Source organism: Petaurus breviceps, unplaced genomic scaffold (assembly GCF_028583685.1).
Source record: "Petaurus breviceps papuanus isolate PSGF00001 unplaced genomic scaffold, PetGlider_PUasm1.0 186, whole genome shotgun sequence".
In the NCBI taxonomy this organism is placed as follows: domain Eukaryota; kingdom Metazoa; phylum Chordata; class Mammalia; order Diprotodontia; family Petauridae; genus Petaurus; species Petaurus breviceps.
In genome coordinates, this window is record NW_027185798.1 from 22,603,497 (window position 1) to 22,628,850 (window position 25,354).

At 43.1% G+C, this 25,354-nt stretch overlaps 1 protein-coding gene across 2 annotated transcripts in view; it reads right to left on the reverse strand.

Annotated features, from left to right (window-relative positions):
* Positions 1-855: 855 nt before the first annotated feature.
* The window catches only part of NLK (nemo like kinase), a 127,507-nt gene continuing 103,008 nt past the window's right edge, over positions 856-25,354 (reverse strand). Inside the window, exons 6-12 of one of the 2 annotated variants that reach the window (XR_011168656.1) lie at positions 22,488-22,697; positions 19,868-19,969; positions 6,311-6,397; positions 4,980-5,178; positions 4,055-4,148; positions 2,564-2,689; positions 856-1,594 (exon numbers count right to left, since the gene is read on the reverse strand). Coding sequence is in view for 1 of the 2 variants with exons in the window: in XM_069089840.1 (XP_068945941.1) it covers positions 2,635-2,689; positions 4,055-4,148; positions 4,980-5,178; positions 6,311-6,397; positions 19,868-19,969; positions 22,488-22,697 (747 nt within the window). In the remaining variant the exon portion in view is untranslated. Of the gene's footprint in view, positions 2,690-4,054; positions 4,149-4,979; positions 5,179-6,310; positions 6,398-19,867; positions 19,970-22,487; positions 22,698-25,354 lie in introns of both variants that reach the window. The other variant, XM_069089840.1, reaches the window with a different exon arrangement.

Here is a 25,354-nt window from a genome sequence, read left to right on the forward strand (position 1 = left end):
GAGAGAGAGAGAGAGAGAGAGAGAGAGAGAGAATGGGCAGGCACTTGTGTCTGCTCATCTAGAAAACGGATCACAGCTTCTATAGCAGGGTGGTACCAATAAACACCACTGCTTTATATCAGGCTAGAATGGAAAAAAAGGGTGGTTTGTTGGACTAGCAAAGACTTCATTTCTCATTGGCTCCAAGTGATTCCCCCCTCCCCCCAATTCTTTTGGCTTCTTTCTCTAACCTGTACATTCATTCAGGCTTGATTCAAACAGTGATAAGTTATGATAAACATGTTGACCCAAGGGGGATCATGTCAAGACACAGTGTTAACTAAGAGTCAAGTGAGGATGAGTTTTAGGTTCCAAGTTACTTGTCACACGTGTTTTCCCACAAATACTTCTTTTACACTTCTGTATGAAACGGACTTTGTTGAAGCCTTTTTATGTGGGGGCTCACTGTGATGAAGCTGTGTTATGCACAAAGGAGGGAAATGTTGGTCTGACAGGTGTGACTTGAGAGCATTACTAGGGTTTATGTTTATCTGTTATCAAAACCCAGAAGAAAACAGGATGATTTTCCCTGACTGCCAATCTCAGTCTGGTGCACAGGGAAGAAGGGCACTTGGCTGGGCTGGGGAATGCCACTGCGCCACCAACTAGCTCTGGGCCTCCCTGAAAACCAGTTTGCCTCAGCTTCCTCCTCTGTAAAAGCAGATTAGACAAGGCAAGAAACTACTGTAAGCCCTTTTTTGTTTAGTTTTCCATGAAGAAGTTGTGTTATCCCAGGAAGAATGTCTCAAAATGCTTTTCAGTGAGACTGGTAGCCCTACCTGTACGGAAGGGGAAGTAAATCAAACGGGGCCCTGCTTTTTCACACGTCACATTTAATGTTTTCACCACCGTACTTCAAGTCTACATTGTACAAAGTGACCAGCAAGTGTGCCACGGGAACTGAGACGGGCCCTTTCATACCACTGTCTTCTCGGGCTCTTTGTCACTAAATACGTTCTCGGGCTGATTTTCAGGAGCCCCATAAAAAACAAAGATATGGCACCATCTTTGCTTAGTAGTTCAATGTTTCTCTCTTTCACAGCAATTAATGACTTCATTGAAGTTAAAACTTCCAAACATAACTTACTAAGAGTTTCCAGATTCAGCTCAGATCACTCAGGATGAAAATACTCTGCTAAATACAGATAACTCACAATAACTTCAACAGTTAATTGTCCATAACACACACCAAGGTTTTTTCTTTCCCCAGACCAATTTTAAGACGATCCATGAGTATTTCTTGTACAGGTGAAAAACAGTCTTCAATGTTCTTGTCTTGTTTTATTATTTTTTTTTAAATATAAAAGTTGGGAGGGACATTCAAGTTTCAAGTCTCCACACTGAACTTAAAAAAAATAATCATCATCATCATCATCATCATCATCGTCATGTGGAGGTAAACAAGCCAAGCTGTCTAGCTCCAGGAGGTAGAGGCCTTCAGTTGTGTTCATATATACATATGCACAGAAGAATTCAGTGTTCCAACAGAAAAGAAGTAGCCCAAAAGTCCTAAGTTACTTACTACGGTGACATTTCAAGACTCCCACAGCTTTGCCTAAGGACACAAACACAATGAACATAATTCCCTATGGGCTCTGGTGGGTTTTTTTTATGGTATTTAAAAATTTTTTTTTAATGTTTTTGTCTTTTTAGATTTTTTTTTAAACTGTCCAGTGCAGGAAAAGTCTCACAAAATTTCACAGACCTAAAATGTGCAAGCTAGTTTACCGCTATACAGCAATGTTGGGGGTACTTCTGAAATTAACCCAGAAACGGAATTATTTACATACATGAAAGATGCATGCTTGGGGGTCTTTTATGTAAGAAAGAGCAGAAAAACTTCTAATAAAAATAGATTAAATATATATATATTTATATTATATATATATATTTATATATATATATATATATATATACTGGGTAAGGAAAACAGAAGTTTAGTCTTGCCTAGTCACAAACTCATTCTTCTCTACCCACAACATTTGATTTGAGAACAGCACACGTCACCATCACGGCTCTAAGGAGAAGCTATTTATAGGATTTTGATCATCAGGTGGCATGCCCCTCCCCCTCCCTCCCCCCCTTCCCAGACTGGTGTGGCCACAGTCAGGTGCCAGTTGATGTGGTGTCATGATTGGTCGCAGTCAAGTTCACTGGATTTCTTAGTTTTAGAAAACCCCAAATCTTCAGGAATGGCTCAAATATAAAAAATGTACGACTGTCCTTTTATGTGTGTACAATCTCACTTCAATTAAAAAAATAAAAATAAAAACAAAAACCACGGAACCAAAACAACTGTCCCCAATTTGGTTCGATTCTTGATTTGTTCTGAGGCGAGCCATAACAGCTGCACTGGGATTCTTAAAACATGTGCAGCTCTGGGTGAAATATTTTTCTTCTAAAAGCACAACCACTTTACAATATTAAAAGTCTAGTAACATTTCTAAATAGTATTCATATCATACAAGTAGTGGTTGTTAATTTAAAACTTCATTAGTAAAATTACAGTACAAGCATGATTAACCTCCAGAATTGCAAAGCCCAGGCTCCAGTGGAAAGCTACATCTTCAGTAGTACAGAAAGTCTCCTCCGAGGTCACTCCCAGACCAGAGGAGATGGCGGCATCTCAGATGGCTGGGCAACAGTGGAACTAAAGCAAAACAAAGTCAGTGTGATTAGTGCAGGGACGGGGAGTCAGCCCTGTACGCTGGCGAGCACTTCTTCTTCCCTTCCCCCCACTCCCTCGGCGCTCCAAATGCCCTCCTACCCCCCCTTTAAAAAAACACACTGTACGCATTTCTGGCCTTCGGTGTCCTTGTTGTTCTTTCAATTATCCTTAAAGTTACGTGACCCCAAATTAAATCTCGGTAATCTAAGACAAGCTGGAAAAAGGAGGGGGTGGGGTGAAAAGGCCTACTTCAGACCTGACCACAATTCACATCTCCGGCCTTGCAATGTTTCCTGGTTTGAACGGTCTAACGAGGGTATAAGTGGGGGGAAGTTTTTTCCCTCTGAAGGCCAGATAAGCAATGGACACAATTTTACGTGTAACTTATCTGTTACTTGTTTCAACAACTGCCTTGTATTGACATTTTTCCATGTGTATTCAAAGCCAGGGATGGATTCTTAGATTTAGTTTCTTCCACAGTACGGTTCAAGAACCCTTAAGTAAAGATAACTTAGTTTTGAATTTTTTAAAAATTGGGTCCAAGAAGACAGGAAAAGATCAATTCTTCTATTTAAAAATTATGAACATGAAAATAAAAGCTCTACTCAATAAATACAATGGATCTATTTTGGAACCAGTTAAAAGAGGGTGGTGGGAAGAGATGTGGGGGAGTAAAAAAGAAAGACAACCATAGGAAATGGGGAGAAGCAAAATAAATTTATCGGAGACCCCAAAATAGGAAGAGGAGAGGTCGAGAGAGAAGATTCTTAGAGGTAACCTCACTCTTGCCATATTTTGCTCAGTGAATCCACTTGGGCTTTGGACTTCAAAATGTTATCTGAATGGGACAGTTAGCTTAGCAGCCCAGTGGGGGGAAATGTACTCTGAGCTACAGTTACTAAAGAGAAGAAGTATGAAGACACTGCATGTCCCAAGTCATTGATAGTATACAACTGCAGGAAGACTTCTGGGATGTGTGGTACATGGAACTGAGTGACATCCTGCTGAAGGTGACATCTGACCCTTGGGCAGAAGGTCCCTCTGCAGCAGCAGGCTTCCCAATTTTAGGGAACCAGATGGTGGGGTTATCCAAGAATCCATGCTAAACTGAAGTTAGGCTTGGAGGCGGAGATGAGAACTGAAACCTGAATTCTTTCCATACTTCGGTTTAAATACAAAGCTCTTAACAGAAACTTTTTGGTTATTCATTTGACAATAATACAGCTCTTGCCATCTATTCAAATTAAGTAAAAAGCATGCTCAAATAACTTTGTACCATGAAAGTATCTTTAATTCCAACTAAAAGCCTACCTATCACTAGGGAAAAAGGAAAGGAGGACCACATACCTAATGAAGCTCTTAAAAGCAGCAGACTGAGGGTTGATGCAGAGAGGCACTCGGTTTCCTTTCTGCTGTTCCAAAATGAACTGATGAATAATTTCTGTGGAGCAAACACAGATCAGATAATCTCTGCCAGTTCACAGAAGCCTGAGACTCTTGGCTGCAGCCAGGCCAAAACCAAAATGGTGCTTCAGTGACAGCAACTGTCGGTCATCTAAGAGGGAGAACCTGGCTGCTCCTGGGAGCCATCTGACAGCACCAGTGACTGCAAACAATAGCATCAAGAGAGATGAGCCGTCGCTAAACTGGGGAAGAAACTGGAAGGAGATGCCTTGTGGGGAGTCTCTTATGTTTTCGAATATCACTTTAAAGCTCTGGCTGGCATGGCCAAATCAACTGATGCATCCAGATTTTGCCATCTTTGTGGGATACCTAATTGTTCTACATATAATTTCACATTTTAAAATCTGCAGGATTTGGAATTCAGTTATCTTGAGGGCTGCCCCTTTTAGCAAAAATGAGATCAATATTCTGGTGCTTGACCCACTGTTCCCCCTCAAAAATTAGGGAATTTATGTGGGAGATTTGTTAGAAATTTCTATTGTCTTTGCCTTGCCCAGTCATCTCATTAATAATTTTATTGTCTGTGCAGTAAGTTTTGTAGCTAAAGTGCTTGGTAAGATTCATCCATTCAGTTCACTTAACAGGCCAAGATTTACAGGAAGTCATCCTTGAAAAGGAGTGCCTGCCTCAAACATTTTTAGCCAATTTGCCTCATGCTGGACGTCCCCAATTAATCTGGATACCTTTCATGGCATAAAGCACTTCTTTGCTTGGGCAAAGCTGCAGAAGGAGTTGGGCCTGGCTCTCACCCTGCGCCACAACAGAATATGCTCTCCCCATCTGGCTGCTAGGTGTCAGGGACACTCACCTTTTACCTGTCGCACAGAACTGAGATTCTTCTCAAAAGTGTCATCGAATTTGGGATTGGTGACGGGTTCAAAGTCACTGGTATAAACTCTTCCGGTGGAGGTGGAAAAACAACATTTACACATACAGGTATGGTATCGCAGCCGCCCTTCATCCAGGTAGGGGTGGGCTAAGGCGTCCTTAGCAGAGATTCTTTTGGACTGAAATCAAATTGGGAGAAGGACATGCTGATAGGACATCTCTTGTCTTTTAATTGTAGATTCCCATGTAGAGCAAAACTCGAAACTGACCAATGGACAGCACACCCCTAGGGGGAGCCTCTGCCTTGGAATTTTTATAAGCAGGGCCAGCCCTCCACAGCTGCCATGGTCCTACCTGGCACTCATTTTCACAATGTGAAAAATACCATCTCTTGTGGATGCAGCTGCCCAAAACTGCAATCGTTCTGTTTAAAACAGAATCTTTTTTTTTTTTTCCAGGTATGAGAGCTTTCATTTTAAGCAACAGGCCATCATTGCCCCAATGTCCCCCAGCACTGTAATTAATGTGGTGAGGAAGCCTTTTGAAGGAAGAGAGCCCAAGGCACCCCCAGAGCCTGGGCTTCTGGAAGGCTTTGAGTTAGGCTGTAAAGACCTTTCTTGGTCATTTTATTAGATTCACTGCATCGCAGACATTTTGAAGAAGCTAAAAAGTCTATGTTCTCTGGCTTTATCTTGAGATGGAAAAAGCCAGAAATTCTAGTTTCAACTGTGTGTAAACAACTCCACAATATTAAATATAACAACAATATAATTTTTAAAGTCCAGTGGACACAATGGGGAACAGGTGCCTTCCAAAGCAGTTTCTGAGTGTTTAAGGAGCCAATTGTTAGGGTACAGACCGAATAAATGACAAACTACAAGTTCTGGTAACATTTAAAATAAAAGACAAATCTAGAAATGGCATTTAGGAAGCCACTATCCTAACATCAAAGAGATTAAACAGCTATTTCATGCAGAAGGATGGGCAGATCTCTTCAAATTATCTTTCTTACTTCTCCACCTAATTAAACTTCAGACAGTGTCAGACGTCCTGTTATGCTTCCTGAGAGGGACAGGAGAGGTAATAATGGAGCCTCATCATGTCTTTTATCTTATTTCTTAGAACTGAACTTTTAAGAGACTAGCACCATTGTTAAAAAACAAATGTTTGTATAGTCAGTGGGCAAAATACCCACTGAGCTGGAAACAGATGCTTAAAAAAAGATAATCCACATTGCCATCTCTGCCAAACCAGGATGCATCTTTTAAAAGATAATTTAAAAAAATAAAAAAAAAAAACACCACCACTTACTGGATCAAAGACCAACATCCTGCAAAGGAGATGAACAGCTTCATGTGTTGCTTGGCTAGACAGTGTATATAGTACAGGAAGAGATGGCTGAGAAAGAGAAGAATGTCAAGTATGTAAGCAGGTCATTGTTTAAATATCTACTGAATAAAATCAATTTCTAACAGGATATACACATAGTTCAAAAGATATTGAGTCTGAACTTGAAAAGGAACCAGTCTTTTCCCATTAACTAAGAATTCAAAGCCAAATAACTGTTAGTCACTTCAAGGAATGCATTCTACCCTAAACCCAGGCACAATGAAAACCAATTCTGTCAATAGTGGTCATAGGTCTACGCTCTTTTAAAGACTTTTGCAAAGAAGAGAAAACTAAGCATGCCCAGGGAAGGGAAAGAATTAGACAATCTATACAAAGTAAACATTTGAACAACATATTATGACATGGTTCCAGATTTTCTAAAAATGCTAAACTCTCACACACCTACAGAACAAATTCCTGAGTTTGTTTTTGTTCTCATTGGCTCTAAATTTCCTCAGCTCTTTCCTGATCATCTACAGTCTTATAACTAGAGCTCATAATTCATCTATTCCAACCCTCAGATATCTGTACAGATCCCTTCTGTGACTCTAACAAGTACTTAGGTATCTGGTTTCTGCTCACATACTTCTTGTGATGAGGGACTCATCATACCCCATATAAGGCTGCCCTTTCCCCACTACGGGAGAGCTCTCATTGTTAGACTGACAATTTCTATCAACTCATCTTAGTTTTGCTTTCTTGAGACTATCTTCCATCGGACAATCCTCCACATATTAGAACAGAAGTTCCCAAACTTTTGGCCCACCACCCCTTTATAAAAAAAAAACCCAACAACATTCCTCAGCACCCCCCTGGAAAGCTACTTTTTTTTTTTAACCCTTTAATGTTTTTTTTTTAATTTGTGTCATTTAAAAAAATATATAAATTTAAAAAAAAAATGATGCAAAGGGGCAGCTAGGTAGTACAGTGAATACAGCACCAGCCCTGGAGTCAGGAGGACCTGAGTTCAAATCTGACCTCAGACACTTGACACTTACTAACTGTGTGACCTTGGGCAAGTCACTTAACCCAATTGCCTTGCCTTTCCCCCTCCCCCCAAAAAATGATGCACCTTAAATTTAATAATTTATTGTAAATTATTTTCCTGCATTGAAATTCTGATGACACCACATAGTATCATATTGTAAACAAGTCATTACATGTACATATTCCCGAGGATGCATCCTGGGCCTCCCAACAAGCTCACCTGCCAACACTTGATTGTTAAGACCTGTTGGTAGACTTGACCACTGATGGGTTATAACTTGCATCTTGTGTGTTTATTTGGGAAATGATATAATCACTACAACTTTAACTGTTACACAACAGACGAAATATGTACAAATGGTTTTTCAAAATTTTCTTCTCTTCTTTCCTTATGCTTCCATGGCCCCTTATTTTTATTCAATTCCAATTGCACCTGGGGATACTACCACCCCCTGGATTGGCCCAGTGCCCCTCAAGGGGTGGTATCACCCACTTTAGGAACCTATGTTTTACAAAGTCTTCTTTTCCTGAGGCTAAGCACCCCTTGTTTCTTCATTTTTTAAATCACGTGGTTTTGGGTTCTCTAATCATCCTGGCCTCCCCACCCTAGACGTGCTCCAGAAGAAAGCCCAGCTCTCAGCACTGAATGTAATCTTCCAGATGCAACCTGAAGGCAGAGGGCAGAGGAGGAAAGTGGCCCCATTACACTAAATTCTATTAATCTAGTCTCAGACTGCATTAGCTTTTTTGGCCATCATATCCACTATGAGGTTCCAGAGAAGGAAAATGCCTAAATCCTTTTCACAGGATGTCTATTTACCTGTACTTGTGCAATGATCTTATGGATTTCAGGGCAGAAGTTTTGCTTCCTCCTTCAGTAGGTGCTAATGCAGATCCCAGATGATCTTTGCACAAAAAAAAACCTGGCTCAAGGCTAAACAGACCTGCAGTTGGCAGCGCCTTTGCATGTGCCCCAGTGATCAGAAAGACCACAAAACCATTTCTTTCAGACTGTTTAGCATAATGCCTGAGCATCACCACTGTGTTTCCTTTGCCTCAATCTTTACTAATTCACTTCTGTTGGTGGGGAGGGGGGACAGAAAGGACAGGGAGGGAAAGATAAAGTTATTTTGGCATCTTTTCTCCTAATGGCTTAATAAAAAAGCATAACCTTGAAGCAGTAGTCTCTCCCTTCCCTTCAAGCTAGGTAAGTTCTAAATTTTCTGCCAAATGTGATCTCACTTGATTTATGTGCTATTTAAAAAAATAAAATAAGCCCTTCAGCCATTTCCATTGGCTTGCAAAATTGGCTCTGGCCCATGGACAACTCAAACCAGTCCTGTGGACAAAGTGACAATTCAAAGGACAACACAGTTAAAGCATGTACTTAAAGAGAAACTAACATTCGGATCAAGTGACCCCTCTTTTCTGTCCTGGAAACTGAAAGCTTGGTATGGCCTCTAGGCTGAATCCTTCATAACCTCATCCTTTTCTACAGCAATGAAAACTCCACACCCGCTATTTCTTTATGGACTTTCATTACAAACTTTTATAACTTTAAGCATCACCTCATTTTATAATACTGTGGGTGGTCCTGGTTTGTGAGATGCTTCAAGTCTAATTCTGAGTGCCCAAGAGAATAGAGAATCACACAGCTTAAAAGAGGGACTAGGAAGAAGTGAGCTCCATTACCCCTGTCCAACACTACCAGGGCCCCAAAGACTTCCCCATTAGACTAATTCAAATAATCACAGATTCCAACAAAGAAGACATTTTGGGCTCAAGAAATGCATGTTTTAAAAAAAAGTAGCTTTACTTTAAACATGTGTATGAAGCCTGGTAATTCCAATTATTCCTTCCTTCCTTCAACAAGTACTATTATATTGTTGGTGCTAAAGGATACTGAGGTAGTACTACTGTAAAACTGATAGAGTATTTCCCATGGCAACCTTCTATTTCCTGGGCTGCAAGCCTATGTTAGAAAAAGCTATCTCAGAAATTATATCTTCATAAACTTCAGTAACAGGCCATACTTTAAGGATCCAAGATTTCATCAGTATGGATACTCTTTTCACTGATGTAGATCCCAGACCCTGTATAACTTAGTAGACGGTTCTGGAGAGTTGCTGTTGTCTTAGAAAAAAATCAAAACCCTGTGGCCAACCAGTGACTCCATGGTACCACCAGTCTTGGCTGCACTGGTATGATGCATGATGGGACACACAGTCAGCTGCTGGGCCTATACTCAAAGCTGGACCAATTTTGTGGGTCCTGCCTGAATTCATGTTCCATTTGCATAGTCTTCAAAAACCCAGGGTGTACACTGGTAAGACATCAGAGCAGAATTTTAATGGAGGAAAAGGGGGCAATGGAAACCAAAGTTTCATATTTCTCCACTTCATAAACTAGAGTCCTGACAAGATGCCTGCAATCATGATGGGATTCCCATGTAAGCAGTAAGTTCTCTCTTTAGCCTCACTGTGAAGGTTGCCTAGCCTGCTTTAGGATCTTCACATGACATAAGTATACCCAATTTTAAAGAAAATTGATGTCAAACTTCTTGTTTAAGCCTTTAAGACTTAGGAGATCGTTCTTATCATAAAAGGTTTTCCATAAGTGCAGAAGCCTGGAGATCTGGTTCCAGCATGGGCGTCACCAACTCAGTGGCCTTCAAAGAGACTGGATCAGATGAGGGTCAGAGAGCTTTTAGTGCCTCCCTTGTTATAGACTTGATTTATGGCAAAATTAAAAAAAAAACAGATACTTAATACTTTATTTTTTTCCTCAATTACATGTAAAAAGCAGGGTGTGATTCTAAAGTTTCAGTGTGGTACAAGGAACAACTTCCTGATTATTGAGCAACACGATCATTGGAACAGTCCGTGCCTTCAGGAAGTTTCCTCACTAGGGAGGGGACAAGACATTCTAGCCGGGGCAGAATCACAGCACATTAGTTAATCTGAGCTCCACCTTCCTCACTGTGAAATGGGCTCTGTGCTCCCAGATCTTCGGGTGAACAGGTGACGAGTGGACACAGGCACGAGCTTTGTTCTTATGGGTTAGTCCTCCTTCACTAGCCTGTAAGATCCACCTTAGGGTTTTTCCTGAGCATGCCAAAAAGGTGTCTGATAAACACACTAAAAGTGAAGAAGACTGTGCAGCCTTAACTTCTAAGAACAGCTCTCCTGGCTCAGACACATTTGGATCATTTCTCTTTTCCTGCTTCTAAATGTGTATTAGAAAAGACACACACAAATGATGAATCAATTAATTTATGCCATATCCTCCCCAGAAAGACAAATGTTAATAATTTAATCCCTAACTGGCTCCATAGGAGAGGAGCTGCCCTGGAGTTTGGGGCATTTTAAATTCCATTTCTTTCCTCTTTCCTACATTTGCTGTTATCCCTGAAACTAGTTGGGGCCCAGGATACTAGGCAGTGTAAAACATGAAGCAAAGGACAATAACAATTCTCACAGGACACACCAGAACCAACCTCATTAAGAACAATCTAAAATCTGCAAGATACCTCAAATCTCTGGGTTAAAAACAAGTGTCTTGACATTCCTCCCCACATTCCTTTTTTTCTCTTTAAAATATTACCAGCCCATCTGTTTGATTCCCATGCAAATCTATAAGCTAGTCAGGAATGCGGGAGTGTGTGCAGGTGCCAAGACGAATCATGAGAACAGGATGTTCCATTAATGACTGTGATGAAGTGTTGGTGAGATGTGAGAGGAATACACTAGTGGGCTTGGGGGAGATGCCCCCAGTCATCCTGGGACGACGGCAAGGTCCTGGCTGCCACAGCAGGGCTGGCAGGAGGCTTGCGGGGCTGACATGATAAAGATCTCTTTGAAGCTCCATTCAAGGCCTCCTCAGCCTCTCTGCAGCCTATGACCTTGCTAATGCCCTCTTCTTGCAAGGCTCTCTCTTCCCTGGGTTTTCTTGATAGTCTCTCTCAGTATATATTCTTCCTTGGTGAGGTCATCCTTTCCTAGCATTTCAATGATTGCTTTTATGTCTATATGTATGTATATGGCAGCTAGGTGGCGCCATTGTGCATAGAGCACTGGGCTAGGAATCAGAAGACATCTTCCTGAGTTCAAATCTAGTCTCAGACATTTACTTAGCTGTGTGACCCTGGGCAAGTCACCTTACCCTGTTTGCCTCAGTTTCCTCATCTGTCAAATGAGCTGGATAAGGAAATGGCAAATCTCTCCAAGAAAACCCTGCATGAAGTCATGAAGAGCTGGACGTGACTGAAATGAACAACTCTGGGGTCTGCCCTGGGCTGCTTTCTCTTCTCCCTCTATACTACTTTACTTGGTGAGGTCATCAGCTCCCCTGGAATAAACTCTATGCTGATGGTTCCCAAATTTACTTCTCCTACCCAGTCTCTCTGCTGACCTCCGACCCTGCCTTTCAGATAGCTGAGCGGGATGTCCAAGAGACATCTTAGCTTCAGCATGTCTAAAACTGAATCCATTATCCTCCCCCCACCCCCAGCTGTCCTACTGCTGTCGAGGGCATTACCACCCCCCAGGCTTCTCTCTCGCACCCCATGACCCCCTTGGCTGCTGCCAAGGCTTGTCGATGTCACCTCTGCAGCATCTCCTCAACTCTCCCCTTTCTTCCCTCTGACACTGCCCCCACCCTAGTGCAAGCCCTGGTCAGCTTCTACCTTGATTCTTGTATGTATGCATACATATGGAGAGAGGGAGAGAAAAAGAGAGGGGGGAGAGAGGGAGGGAACGAGGAAGAGGGGGGAGACAGAGGAAGAGAGAGGGAGGGGGGAGGAAGAGGAGGGTGGAGAGAGAGAGAAACGGGGAGAGAGAGAAGAAGGAGGAGGGAGAGGGGAGAGAAGACAGACTGATTGATTATTGGACTTGAAGTCAGGAAGGCCTCAAAGTCAAATTCTGCCACAGACAGGCAGGTTACTTGCAAAAGGGAAATAGTTCTCCAATGGAAAGAAGTATTTTTTTTTTACATTCATATTTTAGATATCCAGGTTTTTAAAAAGCACTCCAGAATAAGCATAGTCAACATAAATATTCTTATTCTACTTAGGAATTCAAAATCAAAAATTTTTTTTTTTAAAAGCAATAGGGGTTAAGTAACTTGCTCAAGGTTACATGGCCAGTTATTTCTGGGTGTGGTGCTGAGTGTCTGAGCCCGGATTTGATCCAGGTCATCCCGACACTGGAGCCGGTGCTCTTACTCGCTGAGCCACCTGGCTGCCCCTCAAAATCAAAATATTAAATAAAGTATAACCTGCATTCCAAAGAGCTCAGATAAGCTCATGTTAACTTTATTTAAAGAGGTTTTTTTTTTTTTCCTTTTCTAGGAAGTAGGATGTCTCCCTTTAAGTGCACATATAAGTTATCCATAATTTGACCTTTTATCTATTCTAAAAGCACACGAACATGTTGTACTAGTTATCTAATACATACATATGAATGACAGATGAAACCCACCAAAACTTAAAAAAGCATATGAAATGACTGAGGATTAGAAATCCTTTTACACAGGACTCTTCTCCACTTTCCTGTGAATTCAAAGTACTCCTGGCATATTTTATGGCCACGTCAGGCCACACAAAATAGAGCCAGTTAAGTATTCTCTGCTGGCACCACACCTTTATACCAGACTTTCTAGGCGATACCCTGTTATTTATTCACTAGTTTCTAGGAAAACTCAGTGATAACAGCAGGTGGCACTTGTACCAAATGCCAGTCACCAGTGATTGGCTTTTGATAGTGTGGTGAGAGTGTAGGGGATTCAGATTACAAATGGCCTTAACTGCCTTATTTGTGGGTAATAGTTATTGACTATTTTGGACAAGGGAGTGTCAGACCAGTGTATCAGAAAGACTGACTGCCGGGAGAGAGGAGGCAGGAAGGCCATGTTAGAGGCCCTGAATGAGGGTGGCCATAGTGTGTGAGTGGAGAAGAGAGACCACAGAAGTAGCACTGACAGGATTTCAGACTGTGAGTGAGGAGGAGCCAATGATGAACTTAGATGACTGGGGAAATGGGGGTTGTGAACAATGAGGGAAGCTGCAAGGAAGAGCAGGTGCAGGAGAAATAAGGACATGGTGAGCTTGAGGGGCGAGTGGGAATCCAGAGATGTCTAAGGGCTGTAAGTGTGGGATGAGAGAGCTCGGGGAAGAGACTGTGGCCAACAAACAGACTGGAGTCATCTGCAAAAAAGCAACAGCTGAAATTGTGGGAAGGGATGACATTCCCAAGGGAGAGCGTCTGTTGGGAGAAGTCCAAGGACAAATCGACCCTCGGAGAGGAGGAGAAAAAAGATGAAGAGAAGGAAACAAGATGATGGGCAAACCAGGAGCGTATACAGGAGGCAGGATGGCAAACAGACCAAATACTACAGGATGGACGGAGGATGCTGGCCACTGGTATCGGCACTTTAGTGATGAGGATCTCTTAGGCACTGGTGACCTCTGAAAGAAGGAGGACTGAAGGCATGTCACACAGCTGAGGAGCTGACTGAGCTGAGAAAAACAGAGTGAAGAGAAAGAATGAATGCTGGCTCACAGCTGGAGGGAGCAGCAGCTTTGTTTCAGGATGGATGAAGCCTGTGAGCATCACGGAACTCAGGCAGATGCTTTATCTGAAGGCTGGACGTCAGGGGCATTCAAGTTCAGGACAGTTAGGAGGATTATTCAAACTAAATGGGTGAAAAAGAGTTTGTAGGTGGGAGGTGAAAGCTGATGCCTGAAGCATGAGCTACAAAATGGATCCAAGTGGAGCAAGTCGACAGCAGATTTCTTCAGGGAGGGCCAGTTGTTGTGGTTGCAGCTCTTTATTAAACACCTCCCTTTTGGGGGTGACTAAGGCCTTTCCAGGCAGCCCTGTCCCAATAGAGGGAAGCACGTCCTATCTGCCTGACAAGGATTTTGTTAGAATTAGAGCCTTGTCTCTTCTATCCTAGGAATTCTAATCCATGGGGTGGAAGAGAAACCTTGCCGAGGGGAAGGGAAAGAGAACTAGGGCATACCCTCTTAAACACTGGTTGAGGGCTATCTCCTGGAAGGGGATGTGGATGACTAGGAACAGGGGCACTGTCTCCTCTTCTGGAAGCTGGTAACTAAAGGTGCTGGGGGATGGCCAGTGCTGAAGCCTAGCCTTCTTGCCTATGATTCCTCTTGCCAATGAAATACTCACATTTCTTTTGCTGGGATGCAGAGCTCAGGATGGACTGGGCTTCAAGTCCATCTGTATCCATGCACATAAGTGGCAAGAATACAGAGGTAGTGAGTGGGTGATGAAGCCTGGGGTACATCTCTTCAAGGTCAAAGAATCTAAGCTGAAGTTTGTGCTGACTAGTTTAATGAATGTGGGGATAAAGCAGGAACTATTTTCTGGAGACTACGAGGTGGACCAGTAGTATGGGATTAACAGTCACATTTAATGTCCCAACCATAGGGATTCTCCTGGAAAACAGGATTTGATCACTTTGGGCATTCCTGGTCTTCTTGAGGGATGCCTCAAGGTTGGCTTGGGCTACTTGAAGTAGGAAGCAGTTCATAGACCACAGGCTTGAATACAAGGTACATACTGCTATAAATACCTGGGACAGAATCAACAACTCACAATGCAGACGGGGTGTTCTGACTGCAGGACTGAGAGACAGGAATGGACAAAACTCAGTAGTGGGGAGGAGTGAAGGGCACTGATGCTGGAGATGAGGGGAGGTACCAGGGGTTCTGTTTAAGGGTATGTTGTTTTCGCTTTTTTTCCTGACGTGTCACAAAGCTCAGCTTTGCCATACTGCACAGAGTCTGGCAATGAACTCTATGGTGATCACGACCCATGGGAGTTAATAGGGGCCATAAGAGGTCTCCTGGCTTTCTGGCATGGTGCTCACTTGAGGCACATAATTTATCATATGTCTTCATGTACAAACGTACATCTGCTAGGATCGCAGCAATCCTAGAAATCCTTGGCCATCGTGTATAGGACCTTGGATGGACCAGAATGGTCAAAGGGAGGGTTATCACAGCACAAGGGCAGGACCCAGGGGGTGCAAGTGCTGTGTCCTCACCACACCTCAAACACGAGGAATTTAGCCCAGCACAGGCACACAGGAGCCTAATCTGGAGGCTCCCCTTCATTCAGAGGACCTCTGACTTAGGGCTACAGGGGCTGGGAAGCTATGGCCTTGAGGCCACATGTAGCCCACTAGGTCCTTAAGCGCGGCCCTTTGAATCTGAACTTCACAGAACAAATCCTTTGGGAAGTTTGGATTCAGTGAAAGGGCTGCACTTGAAGACCTGGAAAGCCACATGTGGCCTGGAGGCCAAAGGTTCCCCACCCCTTTAGACTGTTTAGGTCCATCTTGGCCATAGTTTCATTGGGCCTTGGTCGGAGAATCTCACCTTTGAAATACTGTATTTATTTGAGAAAAAGACCAGTCACCTACTCAAGAAGACAGAAGGGCACAAAGGTCCACAGAAGCCAGAAAGGAGTGCCGCAGTTATGTCCCGAGGTGTCTGTTCCTCTGAGGGGCAGGGACCAGTGCTAGTCACATCTTCTGGCTGTGCCTCAATGGTAACCACAGGTCACATCCCACTTCAGGGGTTAACATGAGCTGCCCAGGTTACTCTGGGGACTTGTTTGATGGATGGAGGGGGAATGTATCACAGTCTGGGCACAGGGATCCTGCTTAATGAGTCAGGCCTTGGTAAGGTGAGGTGAAGGATGATGACAAAGACAAGGCAGGGGCCCGGACAAGATAAGAGGAGAAGAGATTTTTAAAAATAAAGCAGGTAGAAAAGAGTTTACAGTTAGGGAGCAAAAGGAGGCATGGTCAGTGGGGAAGGTCGAGGTGAGAAGCAACAGCCAAGATTTCTCCAAATGCATTTTGTTATTGTTCTAAGTTCTGTGAAGCATTCCCTGGGAATCTGACTGGCACGGAATTAAAAGTGCAAAGCTTTGGCCATATTGTCATTTTCATCATACTGGTAGTCTAGCCACGGACACTAAATAGTCTTCCAGTCAGTTAAGTTGTTCTTTATTTCTTTAAGAAGCTCTTTGTAATTGAATTTATACAAGTCTTTTGTGTGTTCTGATAGGTTGATACCTAAATTTTTATGCAGCTAAGATTTCTTAGTAGCTAGGAGAAGTTGTATCAGTTAAGGGCGCCTTTTAAAGGGTGCTCAGAATCTTCAGAGTGGCCTTGTCTAAGGAGAAAATTGGTCCTGGGTGGGAGAAAGGTCACCTCCCCAAATCTTAATGGGTCTTAGCTACCTGAGGCAGGGCGGGGCTTCTGTGAAGCATCATCTGTATCTACCTTGTCCTAGGGATCTTCTGAGAGTTGCATGAGGAGCTCTACCAGGGACCTCTCCTGAATCCTTGTAGCCTTCATCACCATTCTTAGGCCAGGAGTGGTTACAGGGTATTGGCCTCAGGGTCCTGACAGGGCCATGCTCCAAGGAAGCCTGGGATTCAAAGGAGTAAGTGGAGCGGTCAGGGCTGGGGGGAGGGGACACAGCACCTAGAAGAACTCAAGACTTTCCTGATGTTGGTAGACTCCATAACAGCTTTTGGCGGGGGTGGGGAAGGCGGGAGAAGAAACAGATTACTGAATGCTATGGGAGGAGAGTCCAAACTGCAGTGGGAGTCTTAAGTCATTCCACTGAAGCCTAAATCCTCATCAGACAGCAAGAGCAGGCTGAGAGTTGGATCAAGGAGGCTCAAGTAAAGAAGGGCCACTGAGAGGATCATCTGGAAGGTGCCAGCAACTCTCCAAGTACAACTTTCCCTCTGTCCTAGCCCTTAAAGAAATACAACAAAGCATCGCACAAGGCCATACTGGACGTCATGGTGTACTAAGCCATGTGAAAGGTCTTAAAGATGTCTTTGCTGAAACAGGGGTTGACAAGCAAACCACGGATATGAACACACACACACACACACAATCTCTTGAACCCAGCTCTTGGTATAAACACAGCAGCCCCCACTACACTGCAGAGGGTACCATGATCTCTGATTGTGGCTGTCACTCCAGGAACCTCTGCTGTAATATGGCTATGGGGGTGAAGGCCGACTTTATATCAGCAAGAGCTGAATGTTTATACAGAAAAATGTGGGTCAATTTACACTCTGTAAACATAGCTATAAATCCTTCCCAGGTGGGTCTACTGAAATCCAAGGGACGGTGGTCTTCAGATAAGAGCCCACGTGCCACCCCCTGCTAGACAAGACAGTGTTGAAATACAAGCTGCTGGGAAGCATAAAGTCTCAAGCCTAGGCTACAAGAGTTGGGGGTCTGAAGGGAGTGAGTCTCCCTCCTAGGCACAATGGGAGCCCTGATTCCAGTCAATGACGGGTTCCTATGAAGTCACTGGTTAATGGCCACATTTGTACCTGATGCCCTCAGTTACATTTCAGACGCCAGAAGGAACATTCTCAGGGAGAAATCTGCCACGTGTGAGAAGACCAACATGCTGGGAGGTCAGCAGCAGCATTACCCTGTGGAGAGGGCAGGCCTGTGGCAGTATCTGATGCCCAGCAGGGCTCCCTTCTCAGCTCACTCTCTGCTGGGCAAGATGGACTGGCCCAACAATCTTGTGAGAAAGACATGATTTCCCTGTTTCTGAGAACACCATCCCTGCAAGCGCTCACTAAGTGAGCTCTCCGTCCATTCACCAAACAGAGCAGTTCTGGATCACGTTTCCCTCCACTGTCACAATATTCTACAACTGTTAAGTTATCAAATGGGTTTTAACGGTTCTGAAGTAAACAAACAGCAAAGGAGGGTGGCTATTGTTGGAACACAGCTCAGAACACAAAAGCCTACACCTGTGTTTATGGGCTTTCACTGGTTTTAAAAGAGAATACAGCTTTATTATTCTTTACCCTTTAAAAAACCTTTCTCAGGAATGAAAAGGTATGAGCTGTAAAATCCGGGGCTCTTAACAAAGCCACAAATGGTGATGATCATATTACCTTCTTGGGAAACAAAAAAGGCAAAAGAAGACAAACCATACTGCATTTTACTTAGCTAGCTAAGCAGGTTTATGTGTACCAGGATACTTTGGTGTTTTACAGAAAACACCGATGAACTGGTGTTTTAGAATGGGCTCTCACGGTTTAGTTATATACTCAAAGTTAAACACTTATCTGGTACTAGCTTTGGTGTAATGTGCTGATTTGTACAAAGACCAATATATTACATAGTTGCTGGTTAGGGTTTTTACCAAGGATATTGAATGGTTTCCTATTTTCCCTAACCTAAGTAAAAACTATGTCTTGGAGAGTTAATGACACTGGATCCGTGACTACATGAGGGAAAAGCCTGGCAAAGAGAAGGTTTTGTCTATGTCCCTAAATTTCATTGGAGGGGGAGAACTCAGTCTGTTGTCCTTGATCATTAACAGGGGCTGCAGGGTGGCTGCCGACCACACAGAGGAGAATCAGCAGCCTGGGAAGCCCTGCCTAATCCTCAGTCTCTGTCTGGCCCAATTTGTGACTGTCACAAAGGTCATGCCTCAAGCTTCTGCAGTCCTGAACAATTCTTTGGTATTGTGGTCCGCAGATGATGAGGGAAGTGCTCATTAACAGGACAGAGAAAAAAGGACCGTCTGTGTGCCTCTTTAGGTGCCCCATGGGCAGTGTGCATTCACAGCCTAATTCTGGATTAATGCAATTAATCCAGGACACGGAGCTTCAGGACACAGAGCTTCAGGACACGGCGCTTCAGGACACGGAGCTTCAGGACACGGGGCAGCCTCCTCTGGATGCCCACATTGGCTTGTTGTTGTTCGTCCTTCATTTTATGAGAGGACCCATGATATCACAGGCGATGCCTTGACTTGTGCATGAAGTGGGTTTATGACACAAGGAAAGAGCAAAACTGAAAAAAAAAATGGCCTGGAGTTCTGGTTCTTTGTCCTGGGACATAATTTTGTTTTCCACCCTTGTGGCTCACCTTAGTCCCACACTAATAATGAGAGAAAACTTAGTTATATTAGAGAGGGAAGGTACCTTACATGTCATTTAATGTTGAAAAAAAGAAAAGATGGAAACTGAGCCTTAGTGAGGGGAGTGATCTACCTGTTGTCACACAGCTAAGGACTGAAAAATGGCCCTGGACATGTCAGAGAGAACTTACAAGAATAAAATCTATAAGTGAAATGGTTGGAAAAGTATATCGAGACAGAATTAGGAAATACTCCTTAGAACTGAAGAGACAACTTCCAATGTCAAACAAAACCATCAAATTATCAGGCAGCAATGTATGGTCAAGGTCAGCACAGCATTCTGTTAAGCTCTGTCGTGGCATTGGGAGCTGACTGTTCTGTTTGTCCAGACAAGTTTTCAAAACTTTATCTGATGTGTTGCCATGACAAGAGTGAAAGAATCCTGTAGCTCTGCCCTGGGCTTATGAACTCTGATCCTAACGCTCCCTTGTCGCTGCCTTAGCAGATGGTGATCAGACCAGCTATTCTCCCCCTCTGTCCCTTACCTGCTTATGAGGACCCCTGAGTATGTGTGCCTTTGCACCTTCACAAGCTGTCCTCATTGCTTCCAGTGACGGTGTGCCCAGTAAGTCGGTGATCAAATCCAACTGTAAGCAGACATAAAAAAGATGACAGTCACCATGTCTGGGAGACACCCCATTATTTTTCAACTTCAACAATATATTCTGGAATCAGGGCTTCACAGACAGCTTGGAGAAGAGCATTCAAATTCATGTTTAAGTCAATGGAGACAAGAATAAATTCTCCCTTTCTAGCCTACTTAGAATAAACAATAAAGGTTAGACAGCTCCAGTTTGGACACTCTCCTACCCTATCCATATGCCATTAATGATGGCATGTAAATAGACTTGCTAAAGAGATTGCAGTCAGCCCCTACCGTGCTGGGCATAACAGGACCTACAGTGGGCCTGGACAGGACTGATACCAGTATCAAACACGAGAGAAGGGCTGGATCTGGACACATGGAGCAGACTCGCCAGGTAAGATACCCTCAGGAGCATCCAGCTCTAATGGCCCAAAGCCTTTACATCTGAGGTCAGAGCTGGACTCTCCACGTTTGGCTCAAGATAGATATTTTACACTCTAGTCAGGACAGCCTTCTCCTACGCTGGCAAAGAACTATACCCACCCTAGAGGACAGTCTATATTAGGCAAATTTGGGAACACAATTCAGATGGCCCGTCCCTATACACAGCCATCTATCTTAACATCTGCCTCAAAACCTACAGACGTTCTGTTACAATCTCCTTAGTCTGCCCCAATTATGCTCTATCCTGGTCAGGTCTTACCAACAGAATGTGATTCTGGACTACTCCTCTCTCTGGAATCCCCAAGCAGAAGCACAAGTTTGGGTTCTGAATAGAACCCAGGACAGACTTGCAGCACTTCACTTGGGGATTATGGAGACACATGGCAGAGATGTGTCTCTGCAGCAGTGAAGATTCTCCCAAAGGTGGTGCTTTTGTTTTTTTGAGGGGGACTAGATGACACTTTTATAAGCTACAAGAACCATCAAGCTACTGTTGATAAGAAATAGCAGGCTCATTAGGACAAATAATGAAACGTTTGGCAAAGTCTGCCCCAAATGGGCTGGATCTTTGTTTAATAAAGTTCTTATATGAAGGTCTGTCATATCTATCTCACTCTATTCTTTTTTAAAGCATTAGGAAACGTTACACAAAATCGTTATGTTCAATTGGAAATTGGATTTTCTTCACTATTTTATAAGCCCCCCCCTTCCTGGTAACACATATGGGGATCCCCCAAGTGGTCATTTCTGAATGGTAAAAACAAGATTCTTCTTCCTCTAGAGAATTAAGCTTTAAATGCCAGCATAAGCTATGCTTTACTTATTTTTAGTGGCAGCCTGAGATCTTTGTTCACTGAACATTTTCAGTGACTTCACCCCTTATTTTTCACTTAAAGGATTCCCACATTTAAAAGACTAATATTAGTTTTATAATGTAAACTCCTTGTGTGCAAATATGAAGACCACAGATATTAATAAAACACCTGTTAAATTCTGTTCTCTAAATTTAGAACAGAATCAACTCTATTAAAGCCACATGTATGCACAGAATATCCAAGGTACTGAAATATCTCAAAACTGGCTTCAATTATACGGTTACTTTACTAATGGGTGCAGTAAAACAGCCTTCCTGTTGAACTAAGAGCCTTGCACACATCACACCTTTACTGCTGAGCTCATACTCTGTAGAAGTTTTAAAAACAGTAACATGGCTAAAGTTGAATATGAATGGAACAATGTAAGTCACTTTTAGAACAGAAAGACCCCACTCTAGTACAACTTCCAGATGGTTTTCCAATGGCTATTGAATTTGAGAGAAAGAGAAAGAGTGTGTGTGTGTGTGTGTGTGTGTGTGTGTGTGTGTGTGTGTGTACACATAGTTGAGAAACATGTTAACTCCCGAACAGGACAAATACATTCCCTAATATGATGATTTACAGTTTTGGACACAAAAGAGATGCTTTTGTTAAGTGAGAACACACATTGTTTCTAGAGATGCAGGCCTGTCTAAAAATCAGATATTTGGAAATACTATCAGTGAAGTATGGTATCCCAGTTCATTTAGATATATCCACACAGCTTTAATCAGAAGGCTTTAAATGCTTCCTTGAATCTGCATTTTAATGAATTCTGGCTGTACTATGGGGCCCAAAGTGTTTAAATATCTTCTCTCACCAACTAAATGTCACCTTTCCTAATTGCTCAAAATGAGAGACATCAACATTGAAGCTCACAGAAAAAGTGAATTTTCCTAACTTCACTGAACACATTTTAAAGGGGTTTTAAATGGGATCAGCAGCAGCACCAATACTACAAAAACATCTATGGTTCAAAGAAATGAACAGAGGAGGCGGCGGGAGAAAGAAGATGGACTTATTTCTTGTCATTTTGAGCAAAATGTTATAGCAGAATCTAATGAGCACAGTACATCCAAAGACCTGACACAAGCAGCAGCTTCTAGAAGTCCCTCTGATTTGGAGATGACAGAACCCTAACTCTCTCAGTGATATCTGCAATTAGATTTGTCTAGAATCAATTAGGTAACATGGCATCAAGGGGCCAGGGCATATCTATACCTGTTGAATGGGACTCTGTGCCTGAAACAATATTCTTCGTCCCAGTAATTCTGCAAAGATGCAGCCCACAGACCAGATGTCGATAGCGTTGCTATAATGACGGCTGCCCATCAGGATCTCGGGGGCCCGATAATACTGAGTGACAACTTCCTGAGTCATGTGACGGGATTCATCCAATTCCTCCACTCTGGCCAATCCAAAGTCGCAAATCTAAATAGAAAAGTTTTTTTTTTTTTTTCAGATGTGATTCTGAAATTATCAGACCTTTCAAATATATGCTTCAAACAAAATGCTGGCATATGTTACTTACATGTATAACAGGTTAAAATGTGTTTTTATGGACGTTGGTACTTGATAAGAGTGCTTAATACCAAATACCTATGATTAGTACTCCACAAATAGATCTTATGGGGAGGAAGAACAATTTGCTTAGTCATTTAAATCTCCTTTCCTTCCACTTAAAATGCTGTTGTCAGTAAATTCTTTAGCTCTTTTAAACTTTTTTTGACTGGTGACTGAAGCAAAACAAGGAGAGACAAAGTAAGACTAGTCCTGTGGCTCTCTCCCCACACAGCCCAGGCCTAGTGCAGTGCGGGAGCTCAATAAACATTTGTTGGAAGAAGAAATAATTGACTTTCAGTCTGCTTTGGATGTAGGTCAAGTCACCTCCATCCAAAGGTTTCTAGTCTGGCCCCGTTCCTGCTGCCTGCCCTCTGCTCCCTCCTCCTCCTCTATGTCTGACCACTCCCCATTGGTCTTTGCTGGTTTATCCCCCATGCTATGCCCTCTAACTGGGGCTATTCTCCAAGGCTTTGCCCTGGGTCTTCTTGTCTTCTCTCCCTACTGGTGACTTCATCAGCTGCATGCAGTCTTCCCTGAATGTTGGTCCCACAGACTTCTCCAACTTAATGTGTCCACAAGACAGCACTAAGGCCTCCTTAAGACTCAGCCCTGTGACAGAAGCACCGAGGGCGCATGCACTCGGGCACACACACACACTCACTCACTTGCACACACACTCATACACATGTACACACACAGGCACATACACTCGGGCACACACACACACACGCACTCAGGCACACACACACACTCTCACACACGCACATGCACACACACACTTACACTCACTCACAGCCACCACCTTGGTCCAAACAGTTATTATTTCTCACTTGAACTAATGCAATGCTGCGATGGTCTTGTACCTGATCTCTCGGCTCTCTCCCTGATCTAACCTAACCTCCTCAAAGTGCTCAGGTGCTTCTGGGATGCACGTCCTCCCTCTTGAAGGCTGCCACAAGGACCCAATGTCAACTTCTCTGTTTGGAATTCAGTCCACCTCACAGCCTGGCCACGACTTCTCTTTTCAGCTCATTCTACATCACCATCCCTTCTGCACCTTTGGGTCCCTGTCCCTGGAGTTTGGCTCTGAATTCTGTGCCTCATATCAAGGCAAGCCTTTTCCCATCTCCACACCTTATGTGTTTCCTCACCTTTAACTCACAAAATCTTTTTTCCTTCAAGACTTAAGTATCACCTTCACAAAACCTTTCCTGACCCTCCCAACTGCTAGTAACCTCCTTTCTTAACCATTACCTTGTATTTATGTTGTACATGCCCTCTAGAATGAGAGATTATTTTATTCTTTATTTTTGTATTCCTAATTCCTAGCACAGTGTGAAAAATAGGTGCTTAAAGCATGAATGTAGATTGAATGATTAGGAGTTAAAAACCTTAAAAAATTAAAAAAAATTTTAGCATAGACTTGAAAAAAGACACCCAAACCCCCATCTCCTTTCTACTTTTTATGTACCTATCATTTTAAAAAATGGCCTTTGGCTCAGAAGCCGATCACGTGTTTGGTCCACCAGCCTTGCCTGGATCCAATTTTAGCATCTTACCTGTAGGACGAGCTGGGCTCAATGATCAGATAACCAATGAGCGACTGACATTTTCAATAACCCATCCTCTGCATAACAGGAAATTAAATATGCTCAACACAGGAAAGGATGCAATTAAAAAGCGTTGGAATAATTATTATGGATACATTTGCAAATTCAGTAGGTTCTCTAGCCTGGTAAATGTGGCCCTTTATGGTAAGTCAGTGGGGGCAGGGCAAACTTTCAGTGTGTCCCATCCTTGTATGGTTCATTCAGCAGTAATTTTTTTTCCTCTATTAACATTGCTAGAAGTAAAGTGTACAGGAGCAAAATAGCTAGGAAAATCAACGCCATGCATTCATGGGCAGGAATCAGGCAAGCTCTGTACAGAACCCTTCTCTGTTCAATCTGCCGAGCGACAACCAGAACACAAGACAGTCCCGTTCTGCTGTCCCACCAGGCTGGTGAGAGGGAAGCCTCTCCTGGTAAGGGCTGCTGAGCTTGGGGCTGGGCTCCTGAGGCAGGCTGCAGGATCTCCGTCCCCCAGAGTCATTGAAAAGAACTCAGAGATTCACCTAAGGCTAGGCATAGTGCCAGCAGGGCAGATGCAGGGACTGAATGACCTTTGTGGTACCCTTTTGGCTTCACAGTCTTGAAAAAAAAAGAAATTTAGTTGGAAGAAAACTACTTCATCACATAATGGTCAGGAGTTTTATTTTTTAGGCAAGCTGAAACAAGCATTCTTTCCAGCTAATATATGTTATGAAGAATAGGAAAAGAATAGGACTGCATGTTAGAGTCCAAAGGATTTGGAATCAGGGGACCTGGGAGGTTGGGGTCATCCTCCCAGGCTTCAGTTTTCTCTCCTGTGAAATGAGAGGTTTGGATGATTTCTTATCTTAAGACCGAAGGAAGGGACATCAGAGATCACCTGATACAACCCTCATTGAACATAAGGGAACAAGTGATTTTTCCCAAAGTCACTCA